We start from the raw sequence: 22,339 nt of genomic DNA, 5'->3' as shown, positions 1-22,339 counted from the left end.
AATAATCAAATCAAACAATGAAAGTTCTCAAAAACATGTCTAAGGGAATTCAGAATCTTAGTTGTTACACATGAAACATATAATAAAACAAAAATTGAACCATTCTTTAAAATTATAATATTACTATAGTCCCCCCTTATGGAGGGTAATTGAGAAGACAATTGCTGCAATATTAATTAATAAAAATAATTTTTATCTTTGTTTTATCACTTTTTGCATCATCTGCCTAATTATCCTCATGCCATTATGAGAAATTAAAAAATCTAATATAATTGGTAACAGGTGTCAAGGCCAAATTCAACACTGTATTTATCATGACACCTGAGATAATTATGGGGGTTACCATAAAAGAACAGAGAAATGATGGGATATGAGCATTCCCACACTTGAGCAATATGTACTGCCCATACAGTATGCCAGGCTTAAAATAGGTGGATGGAATATATGTCCATGCCACCGAACATATTGGAAGAAACTGAGTCAGACTTAATCAGATGCATGGGACTGAGATGTCCATGGCATCAGGCATATAGGAGGGAGCATGGAAGCCAGGTGTAGAAGTGAGATGGGTGGGATGAATACTTCCAGCCATCTGTACAATATTGTGGGGAAAAATAAAATAAAATATTAAACCAAGAGAATCCAACCTCAACATTAGTCAAAAGCCGTTCCCTCGGCCATACCTTGACTTCATGCATGTCTCCCCTCATGTGACAATTCAGTGTCTGCTCTTGCATGTATTCCTCTTGTGATTGGATGGCATCTTGGCCAACTGGCATCTGATAACTCAGAATAAAGGCAATTAATGTCTTAAATGATAAGTTCCCATAATCCAAGTCTCATATGGATTTAAAAATTGAGGATAATAAATGATTGCAAAAAATGTGAATACATCTTGACTCAGAACACAATATATAATTATGCAACAATTTCAAATAATACCCCTTTTTTTTACTTAGTATACAATTACTTTTTTGAAAAATCTGAACATATTTAAATAAAAGTTAAAGCACAACACAATCTCAAAGACAACTTTTACAAATGTTCCCCTCTTTTTTTTTTTTTTGGAATATGCTTATCAAAAATAATACTTCTAGAATCAATTTACACTTGCCATGGCAAACAATTTGCCAGGGAAATGCTTTAAAGAGTTTGATCAAATAATCAGTTGAGAAAAAATAACAAAAACAAACAACTCAGAATATGGGAGCACAATACTCCTAGAATTAACATTGTATAATAAAATCAAAACCATCTTGCAATGTTTCAAAATTAGAGATGAATAAATAGAAAAAAATACACATGGAACAATAAAAGACAATGAAATTCAAACTAGGGAAATCTAAATGAATATGAACTTAATATCAATAAGAGTATTATAAAATATAAACTTGATCACATGACTATAAAAAGCTTTTACAAATATTCTCCTTGTTTTAAAAACTAAGTATAAGACACAATCTCAAAAGCATGAAAATCTCTATGAAAATAAACCCATACCATTAATTTCAAAATGTATATATAATAGCACAGAAATCCTATGTAACCTCTGAACTGATACTATTACTCTGAGTGAATTCAGAACACTTTTGATTCCGATATCTAAAATCCCCAATACTCATATCAATACCTTGCTGCTTACTTCTACATTTCTGTAAAATATATACCCTTCCATGGCAAAAGCTGAGTCTTGAACTATGTTGATGATTGTCATTCTTATTCAGCTTAAGTTTTTCTTCTTTAACCCCTCTATATTGTCTGTCAGTCTTTTCACCATACAAATGCTTTATAAGATTACTAATGAAAGACAAAAGCAGGTTAGCAAAATTATGAACAAAACGAGCATATCTGGAATTTAAAGAGCTTTCTAAGATTGTCTCAAAAGCACAGCCAGGCCGGGGAAGGGCTGAGCCTGAAGCTGCAAATGCAGGTAGAAAAAGTTGAGCATGCGCACCAGATCTCTGGACTTCCCAGGCAGGGGAAGCTATGGGCTTGGCCATAGGAGGAGTAGAGGGTGGGGTCTGGAGAGGAGGGGAGGGACCAGAGCAATTTGAATCAGATTTGATTTTGAACTCAGGCCTGGATTCCTCTTCCCCCACTTTGCCTCCAGGTGCTAGGGGATTAAAAGCTTCTAGAGGGTGGGTCATTGCCTCCAGGCATGCAAAATTAGAGCAACAATTAGTGTTAGAATTGGGAAAAGCTGCAGGAATCTCTTCAGGTTTCTCTGAAAAAGCATGGTTGGGAGAGGGAGAGATATTTCCTTGTGTGAGTAAGTTGCTGGCTCTTTTAACAAAAATAAAAAGAAAAATAGAAAATCCACAAAAACAAAGCATTAACATGATCTTATCTCCCATTTGTCTGGTTAAACAGACCAAAATCAAAAATAGGATAATTAGGGAGTTTAAAAGGTCCATTCGAAAAAATTCAAAGGAAAAACACAGCCAGTACACCAGTACTTAGCAGTTAAAGGGAGAGGGAGGGGAAATTTCTTACCCAACCAGCAGATCAGAAGAAGACTGAGGGTTAGCTTTCCTCTTCGTGGTCAGCCATCTGTTAAGGGCTAAAATTCTAGCTAGTCTGTCTAAAATATCTAATGAGTGGTCGCCAATAAATTATAAGCTTTAGCAAGAGTTAGACTTTAAGCATTTATTAAGGAGAATAAGAATTTGGTAAAGAGAGAGAGAAAGGTCTAGATTCCTATCTATTAAAGGGAGAGCACATTTCTAGCTCCCTTCTCCGCCAGCGTCCTCAGGAAAGAGAGCGAGACTGAGCGCCCGTCTCTTCCTTCCTCCTCCCACTAGTCCGCGTCACTTCCTGATACCAAAGACAAGACTCCTGGTCTTGCCCTCAAAGACCTTCGCTTCATGGGCAGAACTCTTCTACAGTTAGTATCCAGCAGGTGGCGTTATTCCAATCGTTACAGCATCCTCCAGTCTTTAGCTTATAATTGGCAACTTACCTGAAACTTTGCTTTACCTCTCTTACCTTGTACCTTGTATCATTCCTTTCCTCATAACAGAATCTATATTACATATATTGTCAATACCATATAATTTAGCAATTGATATCTAATTGTTTCACGTTTGTAAATCCTATTTTCTCTGAGAGATTTTAAATTCCTAGGAGTTGTTACCATGACTTGCACTCTTTTAATGTATAATAGTATGGAGGCAGCTAGGTGGTGCAGTGGAAAAAACACTGGCTCTGGATTCAGGAGCATCTGAGTTCAAATCCGGCCTCAGACACTTGACACTTACTAGCTGTGTGACGCTGGGCAAGTTACTTAACCCTCATTGCCTCAAAAAAAAAAAAGTATAATAGTGCTAAGCATACAGGAGGCACTCAGTAAAACTTACTGATTAAATAATCATTTTTATTATAAACAACTTCATAATATTGAAAGAGCAATAAGCAGACTTGGAAGGAGAAAACTATTATTTTTAGAGAACTTTGGTTTTTTGTTCATTTCTTTCTTCTAATATATCCAAAGTCATTCTTAACTGGCCTCCAGTATAGCCCAAGGTGAATTTTTATGATTTCATAACTCTGAATCAATTAAATCCAGCTTTCTCCATTCACCTCAGTTCAACTTTGGTGTTCTTCTGCATGGTTCCCATTACACATTTCAAATGCTTACCAAAAAGTTATATCTTATAATAAATACTTATTGTCAAGAACATGGCCTTTAAATAAAAGTATTTAAAAATTCATTTTTACATTTGATTAATTTTTCTGAAAAATATATTATTTGAAAGTTGAAAGGACCATTTTATTTTGCCCCTATACATTTAACCCAAAAAAAAGTAGTTTTATATAGTTGTGAAATAAAGACTAGCGATGGGGGTATTTCGGTGTTTCCCAAGGTGGCTTAAATTAGATAAATTTCACAGGATTGATGATCTAACCTTTCTTTCTTTCTCCCTTCCTTGCCTCCTTCACATCCTTCCTACCTTCCTCTCTTCCTTCCCTTCCCTTCCCTTCCCTTCCCTTCCCTTCCCTTCCCTTCCCTTCCCTTCCCTTCCCTTCCCTTCCCTTCCCTTCCCTTCCCTTCCCTTCCCTTCCCTTCCCTTCCCTTCCCTTCCCTTCCCTTCCCTTCCCTTCCCTTCCCTTCCCTTCCCTTCCCTTCCCTTCCCTTCCCTTCCCTTCCCTTCCCTTCCCTTCCCTTCCCTTCCCTTCCCTTCCCTTCCCTTCCCTTCCCTTCCCTTCATTTTACTTTCCTTTCTTCCCCCTTCCTTTCTTTGTTTATTTCTTTCCCTTTCCTTCTTCACTCTTTCCTTTCTTTATCTCTTTTTAAACTTGCTCCTGATTTGTTTTTGTTGAGCTAGTAAAAAAAAAGGCATGGTAATGCAATGTCATGGTCAACAGATAGGGTTATTTTTAGTCATTTTTCTCATAATTCCACATTGCTGAGCAGAATTGTTAAACCAATTCATAGCTGCACCAACAGTGGAGGATTGATTCTTCACTCTCATGTTTATCTCATACACTCAGTTACTACATCTTGTTGATTCCATTGCCACAGTTTCTTCATGACCTCAGGGTTAAGCTCCACTCCCACCCTGGCACAGTAGCCCCCTCCTGCTGACCTTCTAAGCCATCTTTGGCTGGAAAATGATCTCAGCCTGTTCTTTTGTGGGTTCTGCTGCTCCAGGAATTTTCCTATGGCATTATTTGGAGTTTTTTTGGAGCAATCATGTTGTGAGTCCTGAGAGCTTACTGCCTTTCCTCCTGCCACAGTGTCTTTTGAATATATTCTCCACCCACACAGACATTATCCTAGTTCTAACATTGCATCAGTTTTCCTGACTATCCATAGCCCATAAAATATTATCTGTTCTCATCTTTTGTCATGCACTAATTTGTTGGATCTGTAATGGAATTCCAGGAATGTTTTCATTTTTTTGTTATAATTAATTCGATTTTTAGTTTCAAATAATATCTGATATAATCTAATAGAATGTATGCTCATTGAGGACAGAGCTTGTTTCATTTCTAACAATGTCTCACAAGTGTCTATGTTGTTAGTTGACTCTGACTCAAACTGGTCCCTTTGTAATTTAGTTCTGGCATTTCAATTGAATGAAATAATCACAGGTCATTCAACAGCTAACAGAAAGGGATTCATTTAGCCATAGCAAAGGAAGGATTGTCAACAAGGATATGCTGTGAAGACACCACAAACTGATTGAGCTAAGTTCACTTTCCTTGCCTCTGAGTTGCCCATGATGGCTTGTCAGCCAAGGTTCAGAGGGGCTAGAGCTCCCAGTGGCTATTTCTACTAAAGTGAAGAGAAAATAATGTCAGTGGTTCACATCTTTAGTCCCTTGACCCAATTAAGTCTTGAGAGTGATTTCAATGCACTTTAAGGAAATGAAGTACCCCACTGCACATGGTAGGAGATTCTGGTAGATATTCTTCCTACTTCAGGCTAGCATGGTGCCTAGCATGGTACTTGATGTATGACTTAATAAATGCTTACTAATGAACAAGCATGATTGATTAAAATAAAGCATTGGTGATATCACACTTTGATTCAAAATAAGCTCTGCAGTGTATTATGAAAAGAGAAATAAGAAATATTGGCATGATGGATCACATAGTAGTTCAACTAATACATCATCTGGACCATATGCCTTTAATCTATATAATTACTTTAATCCATGAAACATGTATTAAATATTTAATACATTATATTCAAGGTACTTTGTTAGGTGCCAGGAAAACAAAAAGAAAAAAAAACATAGATCTTGCCCTTAAGGGGCTTAACAGTATAATGAGAACAAGTAAAAATAAAAACAACTATGAAACAAGTTAGAATATGATAAAGTACCTAAATAAGATTAAACAGAATGGCATGAGAGATTTAAAAAGGGTAGGGTCACCTTTAGGTGGGGAAATCCAATTCATTGAATACTTATGAAATCCCTACTACATGCAACCATCTTTGGTAGTTACTGGGAACTCAAAAGCCAAAATGAAACAATCCTTGCCCTCAAGGGGCTTACATTTGACTATGACATATAATGTATTAACAAGACAATAAATGAAAAGCATTTACAAGGTAATTTCAAGAGCAAGGTCATATGAACTGATCTTCAAAGGAATAAAAGAATTTCAGCAGGCAGAGATGTGCAGGGTCCATTCCAGAAATAGAAGACCATACAAATATAAAGATGGATAAGAGGAAAGTTGTTGAGGTCTCTGAATGCTACTCTAAAAAATCATGAAGAGTATTTTTGTTTTGGTTTTATTATACCCTTTTATTAGAAAGATTGGTTTGGCACATGTAAGTAATGTTTGCTGGAAAGTGGAGAAATTGGAAGTAGGGAAGCCAATTGGAAGGTAACTATAAGTAGGCAAGGAAAAGTGATGAGACCCTCTCTTAAGACAGTGGCAGTGTGATTGGAGAAGCGGTAACAGCTGTGATAGACATTGCAGAGGCTCAATCAAAAGATTTGACAACTGAGTATGAACGGGGGAGGTCAGATTGAAAGGTCTCAAGCCTAGGTGTGCCATATGGAAGAAGAAAAGTACCATTAGAACTTTAGTTGGTATATGTTCAATTTAACTTTCTCCTCTGGAGTTACCTAAGTTGAGCTGCTAATTTTGGACAGGAGCTCAGGGGAGTGATTAGCGATCACTTAGAGATGATCATTGAAGCCAAGGTAATGGATGAGATCCCCAAGGCAGCCAGGATAGAGACATGAGTCAAGTGACTTTGGGAAGTACCCACACTTAAGGGACAAGAGAAGAAGGAGGATTCACTGAAGAAGACTGAGACCCTAGTTTGAGAGGTTACCTTAAAGAATAAATTATTGTATTAGTTGTTGCCCTTTGTATTTGAAGAGGACAAAATGACATCATTAGGTCAGGGTCAAGGAACAGTGTGTCTGACTGTGGTTGGTAGTTCAGGGTGACCTTGGAAGGCTCTACCACAGGTCAGACACAAATAGTCTATATATAAATTTTTCTGATCCCTGTGACTTCTCAAACTTCTCTAAAACAGAAATTATGCACCAAAGATAAAGCAATTGAAGCTATTTCCATGGTCTAGGGCAATTAAAAGGTTAAAGGAAAGTTAAAAAAATGAACTAACATCTACACTGAGCCCACTTAGCACCCCTTCCCACACTACCTGTAATGAACCTGCAATAGCCTACCCAAGTAACCAGCACTCAAGCTTGCAACAAAACCCCATCCCTAGTCCTACTTCCTTCTTTCCAGTGTCATGGAGATTCAGACTCTAAGACTACAGCAATTTCTAGGGCTGCAAAAAGACAGTGCTCTGGTAAACATTGTTTCACACTATAAATGATACTTGTAAGAGAGTTAAAGAAGTGGAAAAGCGACAAGAGAGGTACCTGGGCTTACACTGGAGCTCAACTTCACATTCCACATACCCCTCCTCCTTCAGAGATTCAAATTACAGAATTCATTCCCATAGCACCTGTGCTCTGTACCACTGGTACTGGGCCAGAGAACTGAGGAACAGAGCGATTAGAATAAGGCACTGCAACAAGACAGTGTTGAGGTGTTTGTGTGTGTATGGGGAGGGGGGGTAATTCAATACTAAGCCTGAAAGAAAGAACTCAGCATTCAATTCTGTTACCAGCATTTCTATATAATAATAAAGCACAAGAAACAAACGTAGAAAAGGAAGTTCCCTTCCAGAGAACTTTAAAATGTGTAAAATATCTGGGGAATCAATCCACCAATGAATACAAAAGACTTGAATAGATTCAGTTACAGAATACTCTTTAAAGAAATAAAGAACAACCTACCTAGCTGGAGGAATATTCAGTACTCATGGCTAGGCCATACCAACATAATGAAAATGACAATACTACCAAAGTTAATTTTTACTTTTAATGCTATACTAATCAAATTACTTGGGGGATACTTTATAGAGTTTGATAAATAATAAAATTCATCTGGAAAAACTAAAGATCAATAAAATCAAGGGAAATTATGAAAAAATAGAGATAAAGGGGGAATAGTACTTCTAGATCTCAGACTATATTATCATAATTACCTAGCAGGGAAAAACTGATTAAAAACTGCTGGGAAAACTGAGTAACAGTCTGGCAGAAATCAGGCTTAGACCAGCATTTATACCATATTCCACAACACATTCTAAATGGGTATGCAACTTTAATATTAAAGATTAGACTTTTTAAAAACTAGAAGAGAAGCAAACCATATACCTCTCACAGCAGTGGGTAGGAGAGGTATTCTTAACCATATAAAAGATAGTGACAATAACAAGCTAATATACTTTTGACAAAGTGAAACTGAAAAGTTTATGCACAAAATTAATGTTCCAAGAATAAGAATGGAAGTAATTGAATGAGAAAAAATATCTTTGTATCACATTTCTCTGATTAGGGCTTGACATCCAAGATATATAAATAATTAGTAAATCATATACATATAGATGTGGCAATGCATACATATGTGTATATGACTAATAGCAATTCCCCAGGAGATAAATGGTCAAAGGGTATGAAAAAACAGTTCTCAAAAGAGTTGCAAAGTATTCACAACCACATGAAAGAATGCTTTGACCCTGAGAGTTACCTTACACCCTGAAAATTGCAAAAGATGACTAAAAATGGCAACAATTAAGGTTGAAATGCTTGTAGGAAGATATATATATATATGTAGGTGTGTATATACATATACATGCATATATGTATATATGTGTGTATATATACATATATCAAAGTATTTGCAACCCCATGAAAGTGTTTCAAATAACTAATAAGAGAAATTTAAATCAAAACAACAATCAGGTTTTTCCCTCATACCCTGCATATTGGGGGAGGACAGCATGACAAAATGACAAAAATGACCCCCCCCCAAAAAAATGGCAAGTTAATGTTGGAGTGGTGGTGGAAAGATAGACATACTGATATGTTGTTGGTGGAGTTGTGAAATGATACAACTATTTTTGGAAGCAATTTGGAATTATGAAAATAAAGTAAAAACAAATAAAAGTGATTAAATTGTCCTTTGAGAGACTTCATTATTCATCTTATACCCCAAGGAAGCCAACAATCATAAGAATAAAAACCATGTATACCTAATCATATATATATATATATATGTCAGAATGTTTCTGATGGCAGAGAATTCAAACAAAGTATATGCCCATCAGTTGGGGAATGGCTAAACAAATTGTGGTACATGAATGTAATGGAAGTATATATTCTGCCACAAGAAAGATCCATGTGATGATTACAGAGATGTATGAAATTATCTGCATGAACTAATGCATAGTGAAGAAAGCAGAGCCAAGAAAACAATCTCTACAATAACTACAGCAATGTAAATTGAAAGAACAACCACACACCAAAAAAATCATGTGAATGTAACACAATTTATAAAGGTCAAGTATGACCGAAATGAAGAGATATGTGAAGACACCTTCAATCAAACCCTTCATGCAAAGGGAAGGTCTACAAAAATATCCTTTGTTCTACAGGATGGCTCTTTGGTAGGGGAAGAGGGAGAGACAATGGTGAAAACTATATTATTTGAGAAGCAGAAGGCATCGTTAAAATTTATTTGACCCCTGCCCAAAAAGGAGGAGGGGGGGGGGTGAGGGCTGGAGCTTGAGAAGTGGAGATGAATTAGAATAGAGATAGTCTTGTTAAAGAAAGCAAGTTATCACAGTAGACAAGAGAGTGTCAAGAAGTAATAATGTGTAAATTATTCAGAAAAGTTAGGTTTGGTTAGGACTGAGAAGAAACATTGGATTTGACAATTAGGAGTTAACTGGTAACCTTGGAGAATGTAATTCCAGTAGATAGTTGAGGATAGAAGCATTATTGTAGAAAATTGAAGAACTGAGTCAATATTGAGTTAATATTCAATGAGTATAGATTATCTAGAAATTTGGTAGTAGAGGATATAATCAAGGGAATACTATTTCATATCTCTATATACTATACACATTATATGTAGATGATAGACAGATAATTCATGTGGGTATAAATATGTTGAGTGATACCTGTTTTTAAAATAGAAAATGAGTCACTAGGGAGATATTCAGCATGAGTTAATATAATGCTGTAAATTATTGTATCAAAACTAGATAAAAGAAAGCACATAAAGCTAAAAATTGCAAGTATCTATATGGTATTTTTAAGGTTTACAAAGCGCTTTATAAATATCTCTTTTTATCCACACTATAACAATGAAAGATAAGTACTTTTATTATCCCAATTTTACAAATGATGAAACTAAAGTTAACAGAGATTAAGAGATTTGTCTAGGGTTACACAGATATTAAGTCCCTGAGTCAGGATTTGATCTCAAATATATCTGACTCTAGGGGCAGCTCTACTGTATACATCACCACCCAGCTGCCTCTTTCATATGACTAGAAGTCTGTTTAATACTTGGGCATTAACCCTAATACTTTAATAGTCCATTGGTATAAAAAGATTATTCCTTTTTTTCTTCTCAGGATATCAATGTACAGTACCTTTCATTTATAGCTGAACAAAAAAAACATGAATGAATAAATGAATGAACAAATGAATGAGAGAAGAAATGAATGAATAAATTAATGAATTAATGAATGAAAACCTCACAACCACAGAGTAGCTATAGGACATAAAAAAACATGGTTTAGTAGTCAGTAAAGTCTCAGACATGACAATAAAAATAAATATACTAAGTATTGATTTTTTTTCAAGTGGTATCTTATTTGATGAGGAATATAGAGCCTCCAGACAATGGAATTCAATTATAGCCCTCTCCTTTTCTTTCTTATATTTGTTAAGGTAGAAGCAATATGCACAGTCATGTCGAGGTTAGACCCACTTAGCATCACATGTCACTGTTTTCATGGGATTTTTTTTTCTTTTTCATAGGGAAAAATATCCTGAAAAAGGATGCATCTTTTCCTCTGGGAATTTTCTATGTCAGGATCTTGGACAGATGTCTGATAGATTGTGCGGGTTGGGGGGGTGAGACAAGCGCTCTAAGAGAATGATATTGAATGTTATACCTTTTTGCAATTTCAAGAACTACTCTTTACCCCCAATGTCCTAATAATATATAATATTAAAGAATTAGTTTTTATTGAAGGTGGGGGGAATACTTTCTACTACAGTGGGAAAGAGGTTGCCCTCTGGCTACACATTGTAAACATTTGATTCTTTGGGACAAAGAATGTGGAAACCTTAGGGAAGAGCATTTTCTCTAGTTGCCATATATTTTGTTAAGACTACTGGGTAGATAATTGAAAAGCAAATGTTTTCAAAAAGCTTTTGTTCTTGTGTACTTTGTGGTTTGGGATGTGTCTTTTTAGGTAGTTAGAATATAGTAAACCAGTAAAGTTTTGTATTTCTCTTTTATTTGGGGGGGGGCATCTAGCCTTGTGATTTCATTTATGTAGAGAACTCTTTGGATAGAAACCCCCTCTACTTGATGCAGTCTGACAAATTACCTATAAATGAATGGTCTTAGAGAGTTACTTAGCTCATTTAGAGGTTAAATAACTTGGCTGACATCATACAAATAGTATATCTCAGGGATGCACTGGAACCTGAGACTTTACTGATTCCAGGGCTTATCATCTCTCCACTATGACATGTTGTTTTTCATATGTTTCATAAAAAAGCTCTGACTTTACAGCCAGAGGACATGGGTTCAAATACCAGCTCTGACACTGATTAGTTGCACGACTTAAGAAAAGTTCCTTAACCTCTCTGACTTCAGTTTCTTCATCTTTCAAATCATTGAGTCAGACTAGATGACCACTGTGATGCCTCCCAGCTCCACATCAGTGAAACTGTAATCTCTGAGTGCCACCAGCAGGTCACATGTGTCAGCAAATTATCAGTGGTTATCATGCAGATGTAGTTGAATTATTAGTAGGGCTGAAATTAGGGAAGGGAGAAAATAACAAAAAGTAGTAAAAAAAGCAACTATGAGAAAGTGGAAAAAAGAGGAGAGAGGAAGAAATCAATTTAAAAGACAAAAACAAATTGATATTGTAAATTATTAATGGAGTACTGTTTTACCGTAGATTTAGAATCAGAGAAGAGAAAGAAGCAAAAACTTTTATGAATGTGGTACATATTTTTCTTTTTTAGTCTACAAAGTAAATCTTTTTTCCTTCAATATAAAATGGACTAGGGGTGCTTCTTTTTGGTATTGTTTTCCTTGGAGGGAGGGAGCACAAAACAGTGAGTTTAGACTCAAAGATGATGTGCTTATCGATCCCTAGACTTAGTTCCCAAATGTTTTTCAGACATATAAGCTACACATGCATTTGGGAAAGATCTTTACTGAACAAACTCTTATTATTTATGTTCTTCTCTTTTAGAATCAAGTGAGCATGAAGACAAGAGTACAGGTGCCTCAGGTGATATGCCCTCCCAGCCTTATCCTGCACCGGTGTACAGTCAGCCTGAGGAACCAAAGGAGGATATGGATATAGTGAAGCCGACTAAACCTGAAGAAAATGATGAATTGGGCCCATTGCCTGATAATTGGGAGATGGCCTATACAGAAAAGGGGGAAGTCTACTTTATTGAGTGAGTCTTGCATATCTGTTTTCAACTTTGCCTTCAAAGGAGCAGGACACTACATGATAGTAACATAACTACAGTGTTGTGAAAAGAAAACACTTTAATTCCATTAATTTTCTGGGTTTCATGCCAAAGAGTTATGGGATAGGGCCCTAGTATGATGGAGGAGGCTAGAAAATAGCAAAAAAAGTCAATGAGAAATTTAAATAATTTCATCAAGAATCATGTTACGACTTTTTTCTTTTCTTTCTTTCTTTTTTTTTTTTAAGTGAGGCAATTGGGGTTAAGTGACTTGCCCAGGGTCACACAGCTAGTAAGTGTTAAATGTCTGAGGCCAGATTTGAACTCAGGTACTCCTGACTCCAGGGCTGGTGCTCTCTCCACTGTGCCACCTAGCTGCCACAACTTTTTTCTAAAAGGGCAATCAGCTATACAAGTTCATTAAATTAAGAAGGATGAAAAATACCATTAAAATGTATGCCAAAATATCCCAGCATAATTAAGGAGAAATAACAGTTTTTGTATCAGAAAATTTGAATTCACAATTCCCCTTAGTCACTTCCTAGTCACATGAACTTGCACAAGTTTGTCTAAGTATCACATTCTTTATCTCTAAAATGAGGATAATGTTTTCACTACATACTTTAAAACGTGTTGCTAGGAATTCACTTTATAGACTGCAAATTATTATCAAAATGTGAGCTAATTCCATCTGATCAGCTTGTGGTGACCCATTTTTCCTTAGATATATAGGAATTCATTTTTTTCTCAGGTTGTTGAAAAATAGGAAAAAATGAAACAGTGATTATGAGCCTATGCCAGCCCAAAGATAATTTGCTTGTTTGTCTCTGGAAGTGCCATTTCTAAAATGTTTCTCATCACTTCTCAAATGCATAAATTCAACACCACTTCCTGATGAGAACTGAGGTTCCCAGAAATAGCTATTGAGCATCTCTGTCTCCAAAATACAGATAATCACTTGTCGGGTATTTTATAGTGTATATTCCTTTTGTGTATAGGTTAGGGTAGATGACCACTGAGGTCCCTTTTCAAATCTTAAATTCTGTAATTCTATGATTCTGATAAGGTCTTTTGTTTAATACAAATGCATACAAATGATTATTAGCCAAAAGAAAAATAATCTTAATCATATGACCCACTGACAAGGTACTAAAAAAACCATTTTGTTTTTCCTCATGCTTTCTCCTACCATTTGTTCTTAATTCTTTCCATTTATTTCATATCAAAGTCTTTGATACTATCCTAATTTATCAAAATAATGTAGAATGCTAATCACGTAGCATGATATAGGAGAAATAAAATTCATACTTTGTCCAGAGACTTGGGTTCCAGTCTCTGCTCTACCACATGCTAAATAAGTGACATCAGACAGGCTTCCTTAATGAATCTGGACTTCAGTGTCTTCATCTATCAAATGAAGATAATAATATCTGCCTATCAAAGAGAGTTATGAAGACGGAATGAGGCCATGTGTATAAAATAGTTTGCAGCTCTAAAGCACTAAGTATACCTAAGAAGTTATCGACATTAATTGGACTAGATTTGTGATTTCAATATTATAGGAAATGTGAGAAAAAACTCCTTATATTAATGCAGATTGTCACCCACCTACAACTTATGGTCTTAGAAAGTTGCTTAGAGGGCTGAGACATTAAACAGCCCACCCATGTTCACACATCTACTTTGTATTAGAAGCAAGACTTAAACTCGTGTTTTTTGTCTCTTAGGATCTCTATCATTATTCCACGGTGCTTATTAGTATTATTTTCCTAATATTTCTTCCAGGTAATTTTTCTCTTCATTTTTTTCCTGCAAATTTCTGAAATATCCATGAATTGAAAGATCAAATTATTTTGTACCCTTTACTAAAAATTCAAAAGTCCATTTCATTATGTTTTTTACCAAGGAACTTAGGGGAAAATGTGGATTTCTAATATAAGTTTCTTGTAGCCAGTGAGTGAAACGTGGTATGTGTTAGCATATAAGAAAGAAGAAATACAAATACCATAAATAAACACAAAATATTGTGCTCTGCAGGGTATGCAGACCATAAAAAAGGGGGAAAAACACTGAAACTCTAGCATTTCCTGCTAACAAGGGGAATAAGGTGAAAAGTATGATTCCTCAGAAAAAGGAAAGCTTCCCCTTACATTTCCATAGACACAACTCAGTTTCAAAATTGACATTGTATAAAATGCTTATATTTAATCCTTGGAATTAAATTGTCTTGTGCATAGTTTGCTCCTGCAATGTTGCAAGTAGAGATGGTTTAATTCATTATATTTGTTATTAAAGTTAGGTGGCACAGTGGATAGTGTATTGTACCTGCAATCAGGAAGTCTTGAGTTCAAAACTCAGCCTCAGACACTTAGGAGCATGTGACTCTGGGCAGATTATTTAAACTTTTCTGACTCAGTTTTCTCATCTGTGAAATATGGATAATAGAACATACCTCCCCAGGGTTGTGTTGAGGATAAGATGAGATAATATTTGTAAATTTATTTATAAAACTTAAAGGTCCATATAAATGCTAGTTATTACCATTACCATTATTTTCTTCTTTTTCTTCTTCATCATCATCCTTAAAGCCTAGTACTATAGCACTGTGTCCAGCCCATAGTTGGTGCTCAAAAAATGTTTGATTTTTATTTGGCATCAAGCTGGTAGTAGATTTATTTTCATATTTTAGAGAAACCACATACTCTTACATTATTTTCGCAGATAATGGACATTCACCTTCTTATTAGTTATCTAGAAAAGGTAAATAACTGCCTCTTCCTTAAACAACTTCAAAACCATGATCCTGGTAATAAATTGCTGAAAACCTTCAGGGTCTAACATAGGTCCCATGGACCAAATGTAGCTCATCTAATTTACATAATTTCCCAGCACACTTGAACTAGTAGGACTACCTGTCACTCCAGCTTTCTTACTGACTATTGCTGAGTGTCATTTCTGGATCAATTTGAAATTGTAATTGAAGTTGAATATAATTAATTACATAATTAAATTCTTGTGGCCCACACATATATCCATCTCTATTCATGAAGCCCATTAGTAAATTACTTTACCTGTCCAAATGAGACAACAATAAGGACCAAATTAGAACGTTGTAGACTGGATGTCAAAGAATTGAACAAAATTTAGAGCTAAAAGTGATTTTAAACATCACCTAGTCCATCTCCTTCATTTTACTAATTATCTCCAAAGAAATTGTTTGCCATAACCAGAAGAGGAAGTTGAGAATAGTCAGTTGCTCTTTAATGGTGACAAAGTAGCATAAAATCAAAGTGAAAATAATTAACAAATAAATGAATTGAATTTAAAAGCTAGCTCACAAATGATTTTTTTTACAAACAACTTGCTAAAGGCAGTCCTTTATTCTAAATTCCATGATCAAATTCTCTAACAGATTTATTAACGCTATAAACCCCACATTTCCCATACAGTGGGACATCAGGATGCAATGAGAAACACACTGGATCTAGATTCAGAGATCCTGGGTTCAAATCCTGTTTCTGTCTGGCATTTACCTTGTGGCCTTGGACAAGTCACTCAACCTCATTGGGCCTCAGTTTCCTTGTCTGTTAAATGAGAGAGTGAACTCAGTGGCCTCTGAGATCTCTAATCTGTTTTTCTAAGATGTAACTTTTTAGGCAATGACAAGATGGTTGTCTGAATCACAATAAGTAAATAGTAATGTTCAAAGTAGATGGAAAGAGATATTTGATGATGATCAAGAAGGACATCAGCTTTGAAAGAAATTTCTAGTTAAGTACAAAATAAAAACCTATTTTTACTTTCTTTCTTTTTCTTTCTTCTCTTTCTTTCCTTCCAGGGCAATGAGGTTTAAGTGACTTGCCCAGGATCTCACAGCTAGTAAATGTCAAGTATCTGAGGCTGTATTTGAACTCAGGTCCCTCTGAATTCAGAGTCAGTGCTTTATCCACTGCACCACCTAGCTGCCCCCAAAACCAATTTTTTCTTTTTCTTTTTCTTTTTTTTTTTTTGGTGAGGCAATTGGGGTTAAGTGACTTGCCCAGGGTCACACAGCTAGTAAGTGTTGAGTGTCTGAAGCCAGATTTGAACTCAGATACTCCTGAATCCAGGGCCGGTGCTCTATCCACTGTACCACCTAGCTGCCCCAAAAACCTATTTTTCTTTAAAAAAAACTTTCTCAATTGAAAATACCATTTTTTAAACATATAAGGTATTTTATTTTTTCCATTACATGTAAAGATAGTTCTCAACTTTTATTTATACAAGCTTTACAATTTCAGATTTTTCTCCCTCCCTCACCTCCCTCCCCTCCCTTCCCCTCCCCTAGACAGCAGGTAATCTGATATAGGTTATATCTATATATCTATATACATATACATATATAGATATATATATCTATACATACACATATATATATACACATAATAACATTAATCCTATTTCTGCCTTAGTCCTGTTATAAGAGAAAAAATCAGAGCAATGATGAAAAACCTCAAAATAGAAAAAAAAAACAGCACCCAAAACAAAAGAAATAGTATGGTTCATTCAGCATCTATAATCCACAGTTCTTTTTTTCCCTCAGATTTGTAGATCCTCTTCTATCATGAGTTCCCTGGAACTCTTCTGTACCATTGCATTGGTGAAAAGAATATAGTCCATCACAGTAGATCAACACTCAATGTTGATGATACTGTGTACAATGTTCTTCTGGTTCTGCTCATCTCACTCATCATCAGCTCACGCAAGACCCTCCAGGTTTCTCTGAACTCCTCCTGCTCATCATTTCTTACAGCACAATAGTATTCCATTGTATTCATATACCACAACTTGTCCAGCCATTCCCCAATTGATGGGCACCCCCTCAACTTCCAATTCCTTGCTACCCCGTAAAGATCAGCTATAAATATTTTTGTACATGTGGGTCCCTTTCCCCTTTCCATGATTTCTTTGGGAAAAAGACCCAAAAGTGGTATTGCTGGGTCAAGGGGTATGCACGGCTTTATCGCCCTTTGGGCATAATTCCAAATTGCTCTCCAGAATGGTTGGATCAGTTCACAGCTCCACCAACAATGCATTAGTGTTCCAATTTTCCCACAGCCTCTCCAACATTTATTATCTTCCTTTTTTGTCATTTTAGCCAATCTGATAGGTGTCAGGTGGTACCCCAGAGTTGTTTTAATTTGCATCTCTCTAATCATTAGAGATTTAGAGCATTTTTTCATATGGGAATAGAGAGCTTTGGTTTCTTCATCAGAAAACTGCCTGTTCATATCCTTTGACCACCTCTCAATTGGGGAATGACTTGGATTCTTATAAATTTGATTTAGTTCCCTATATATTTTAGAGATGAGGCCCCTATCGAAAGTACTGGCCTCAAAAATTGTTTCCCAGCTTTCTGCCTCCCTTCCAATCTTGGATGCATTGCTTCTGTTTGTACAAAAAAATTTTTAATTTAATATAATCAAAATCATCCACTCTGCATTTTATAATATACTCTATCTCTTGTTTGGTCATAAACTGCTCTCCTTTCCAAAGATCTGATTGGTAGACTATTCCTTTCTCTCCTAATTTACCTATAGTATCACCTCCTATGTCTAAATCGTGTATCCATTTTGACCTTATTTTAGTATAAGGTGTAAGATGTTGGTCTATGCCTAATTTCTGCCATACTATCTTCCAGTTTTCCCAGAAATTTTTGTCAAATACTGAGTTCCTATCCCAGAAGCTGGAGTCTTTGGGTTTATCAAACACTATATTACTAGTGTCATTTGCTACTGCATTTCCTGAGCCTAGCCTATTCCATTAATCTACCACTCTATTTTTTAGCCAGTACCAGATAGTTTTGATGACTGCCGCTCTATAGTAGAGCTCCAGGTTTGGTACCGCTAACCCACCTTCCTGTGCATTTTTTTTTCATTATTTCCCTGGATATTCTTGATTTTTTGTTTTTCCAGATGAATTTTGTTATTATTTTTTCCAGCTCTACAAAATAATCCCTAGGCAGTCTGATTGGTATGGCACTGAATAAGTAAATTAATTTAGGCAGTATTGTCATTTTTACCATATTAGCTCTGCCTATCCATGAGCAATTGATATCTTTCCAATTATTTAGATCTGATTTGATTTGTGAGAAGAATGTTTGGTAGTTGTGTTCATAGAGTTCCTGGGCCTGTCCTGGCAAGTAGACTCCCAAGTATTTTATATTATCTACCATTACTTTAAATGGAATTTCTCTTTCTATCTCCCGCTGCTGGGCCTTGTTGGTCATGTATAGAAATGTTGATGACCCACGTGGATTTATTTTATATCCTGCTACTTTGCTAAAGTTGTTAATTGTTTCAAGTAATTTTTGAGTTGATTCTCGAGGATTCTCCAACTATACAATCATATCATCTGCAAAGAGTGATAGTTTTGTTTCCTCCTTGCCCATTCTAATTCCTTTAATTCCTTTCTCTTCTCTGATTGCTAAAGCTAACATTTCTAGGACAATATTAAATAATAGGGGTGATAATGGACATCCCTGTTTCACCCCCGATCTCATTGGGAAGGCCTCTAATTTATCTCCATTGCATATAATACTTGCTAATGGCTTTAGGTAGACACTGTTTATTATTTTAAGGAAAGCTCCACCCATCCCCAGACTCTCCAGTGTTTTTATTAGGAATGGGTGCTGTATTTTGTCAAAAGCTTTCTCTGCATCTATTGAGATAATCATATGATTTTGGTTAGTTTTCTTATTGATGTGGTTGATTATGTTGTTAGTTTTCCTAATGTTGAACCAGCCCTTCCTTCCTGGTATAAATCCCACCTGGTCATAGTGTATTATCCTGGTGATCACTTGCTGTAATCTCCTTGCTAATATCTTATTTAAGATTTTAGCATCAATATTCATTAGGGAAATTGGTCTATAATTTTCTTTCTCTGTTTTTGCTTTGCCTGGTTTTGGTATCACCACCATATTTGTGTCATAAAACGAATTTGGTAGAACTCCTTCTTCAGCTATTTTCCCAAATAATTTGTATAATATTGGAATTAATTGTTCTTTAAATGTTTGGTAAAATTCACCCGTAAACCCATCTGGCCCTGGGGATATTTTCTTAGGGAGTTCATTAATGGTTTGTTCAATTTCTTTTTCTAATATGGGTTTATTTAAGGATTTTATTTCCTCTTCAGTTAACCTGGGCAGTTTGTGTTTTTGTAAATATTCGTCCCTTTCATTTAGATTGTCAAATTTATTGGCATACAGTTGGTCAAAATAATTCCTAATTATTGATTTAATTTCCACTTCATTAGTAGTAATATCACCTTTTTCATTTTTGATACTGGTAATTTGGTTTTCTTCTTTCTTTTTTTTAATCAAATTAACCAATATTTTATCTATTTTATTGGTTTTTTCATAAAACCAGCTCTTAGTTTTATTGATTAATTCTACAGGTTTTTTGCTTTCAATCTTATTAATTTCTCCTTTGATTTTCAGGATCTCTTAGTATCTAATTGGGGATTTCTAATTTGTTCTTTTTCTAGCTTTTTAAGTTGCATGCCCAATTCATTAATCTCCTCTTTCTCTTTTTTATTCATGTAAGCATTTAGAGCTATAAATTTTCCCCTAAGCACTGCTTTGGCTGCATCCCATAGATTTTGCTATTATTGTCACTCTCTTGGATATAGTTATTGATTGTTTCTATGATTTGTTGTCTTTGAAATGAAATTATTTAGTTTCCAATTGATTTTCGTTCTACTTTTCCCTGGCTCTTTCTTAGATGTAATTTTTATTGCATCATGATCTGAAAAGGATGCATTTACTATTTCTGCCTTTCTACATTTGACTATGATATTTTTGTGCTCTAATACATGGTCAAATTTTTGAAAATGTGCCATGTACTGCTGAGAAAAAGGTATATTCCTTTCTATCCCCATTCAATTTTCTCCAGACATCTATCATGTCTAACTTTTCTAGTAATCTATTCACCTCTTTCACTTCTTTCTTATTTATTTTTCGGCTAGATTTATCTAATTCTGAGAGGGGGAGATTCAGATCCCCCACTAGTATAGTATTACTGTCTAATTCCTCTTGTAACCAAAATACCATTATTTAAAGCAACCCTTAAGATTCAAGATGCAAACTTTTTTTTTTTTTTTTTTGCAGGGCAATGAGGGTTAAGTGACTTGCCCAGAGTCACACAGCTAATAAGTGTCAAGTGTCGGAGGCTGCATTTGAACTCAGGTACTCCTTAATCCAGGGGCCCATACTTTATCCACTGCACCATCTAGCTGCCCCAAGACACAAACATTATTTTAATTAATATGAATTTAAATTGGTCAGCTAGGTGATGCAGTTGAGAGAGTGCCAGGCCTGGAATCAAGAAGACCCGGGTTCAAATATGGCTTCAAAAATTTATTAGTTGTGTGACCCTGGGCAAGTACTGTTTGCTTCACTTCCTCATCTACAAAATGACCTGGAGAAGAAAATGGCAAGCCACTCTAGTATGTCTGCCAAGAAAACCTCAAAGAGGGTCACAAAGTCAGACACAACTGAAAATGACTGAAGGAAAACACATTTTCTGTCCTGGGCCTAATGATCCTACATTTTACTTGAGACCATGCTGGCTACCAGAGAGAAATACATGTATAACCATTGGACTAGCACCTATAGCTACTGGATTTATATGAATTGGGTGTGATCTTGGGGAGCAGCTCACAAAGCACCCCTTGGTGATACACTTTGCTACCACTAATACACTGCCCTTAGAATTTCAACATATTACTTTTCTTTGGGTTTCCATGCAAATATTAAGGTATTGCTGCATATCAAATAGAGAAAAACAAAACAAAACACTTTTTCACCTCATAGAAAATGCACAACCAGAAAATAGTCATAGTAGCTTTCTCCTTCATTTGAGTGATAAGGTCATAGGTAAAGTCCCACCTTCCATTAAATGGTGTGTATTAGTTTTCAGTCTATAGAAATTTTAGTATGCCTCTAAAGGGTTGGACCTCAGTTAGAAAAGAAATTACTTTTTGGTTGCTAGAGAGGCATTCCTTCCTGTTCCAATGAATCCCATTTTCTGCCAAACAGTCCTTTATAGACCTCTAAACTTATAGAATTATACTAAGAGAATGAATTTTAGCTATGGACTTCACCCAGGAGGAAAATTAATTTGGCATGGCAGTGCCCTTCTTCCCAGACTTGCCCCATGTAAGTGCTAACGGGGGAGGACCAGGTTTGCTTGGGGGCACAAGACCTACACCCCTTTGGGAATTATCTGACTGACTTCCTCCACCATGCCCCAGAAAACTCATCATTGGGATAACTTTGTCATCCTGTAAGATCTCATCACCCTTGGTACTCTATCTCCTCACTAAAGGGTGAGGCCATGAACTCTAAATCTCCATTTGAGGAGAGAGCTCACCTCATACATCTCTTTGTTTCTCACCTGGCTTCACTGCTTTGGGACTTCTCTGACTGACTTCTCTAACATGTCTGTATCCATCCTATTACATCATCCTACATATACATGTACCCTCGATTTTCAAGCTTCCTTCTATATTGTGTCTTCCCTCATTAGATTACAAGCTCCTTGAAGACAAACTGTATTTCTTTTTCCATATTTGTATCCCCACCACACTCTCCATGTATAAACATTTGGAATTCTCTCACTTTTGGAAGCAGGCAATTTAAAATAAAATCAGGCTAATTTTCTTTCCTAACTCAAGCAAGCACATACTTATTAAGTACCACATTCAAAACTGTTGCTTGTGATTATGAAGACTAC

General features: G+C 35.8%; 1 protein-coding gene across 1 annotated transcript in view; it reads left to right on the top strand.

Moving 5' to 3' along the window:
- MAGI2 (membrane associated guanylate kinase, WW and PDZ domain containing 2) overlaps window positions 1-22,339 on the top strand; it is a 1,715,773-nt gene that overhangs the window by 1,109,743 nt on the left and 583,691 nt on the right. The window contains 1 exon segment of the mRNA XM_043965407.1: window positions 12,341-12,551. Coding sequence (XP_043821342.1) covers window positions 12,341-12,551 — 211 coding nt within the window.

The sequence above is a fragment of the Dromiciops gliroides genome, chromosome 5, assembly GCF_019393635.1.
Source record: "Dromiciops gliroides isolate mDroGli1 chromosome 5, mDroGli1.pri, whole genome shotgun sequence".
NCBI lineage: Eukaryota > Metazoa > Chordata > Mammalia > Microbiotheria > Microbiotheriidae > Dromiciops > Dromiciops gliroides.
This window is presented reverse-complemented; position numbering and strand designations above follow the sequence as displayed.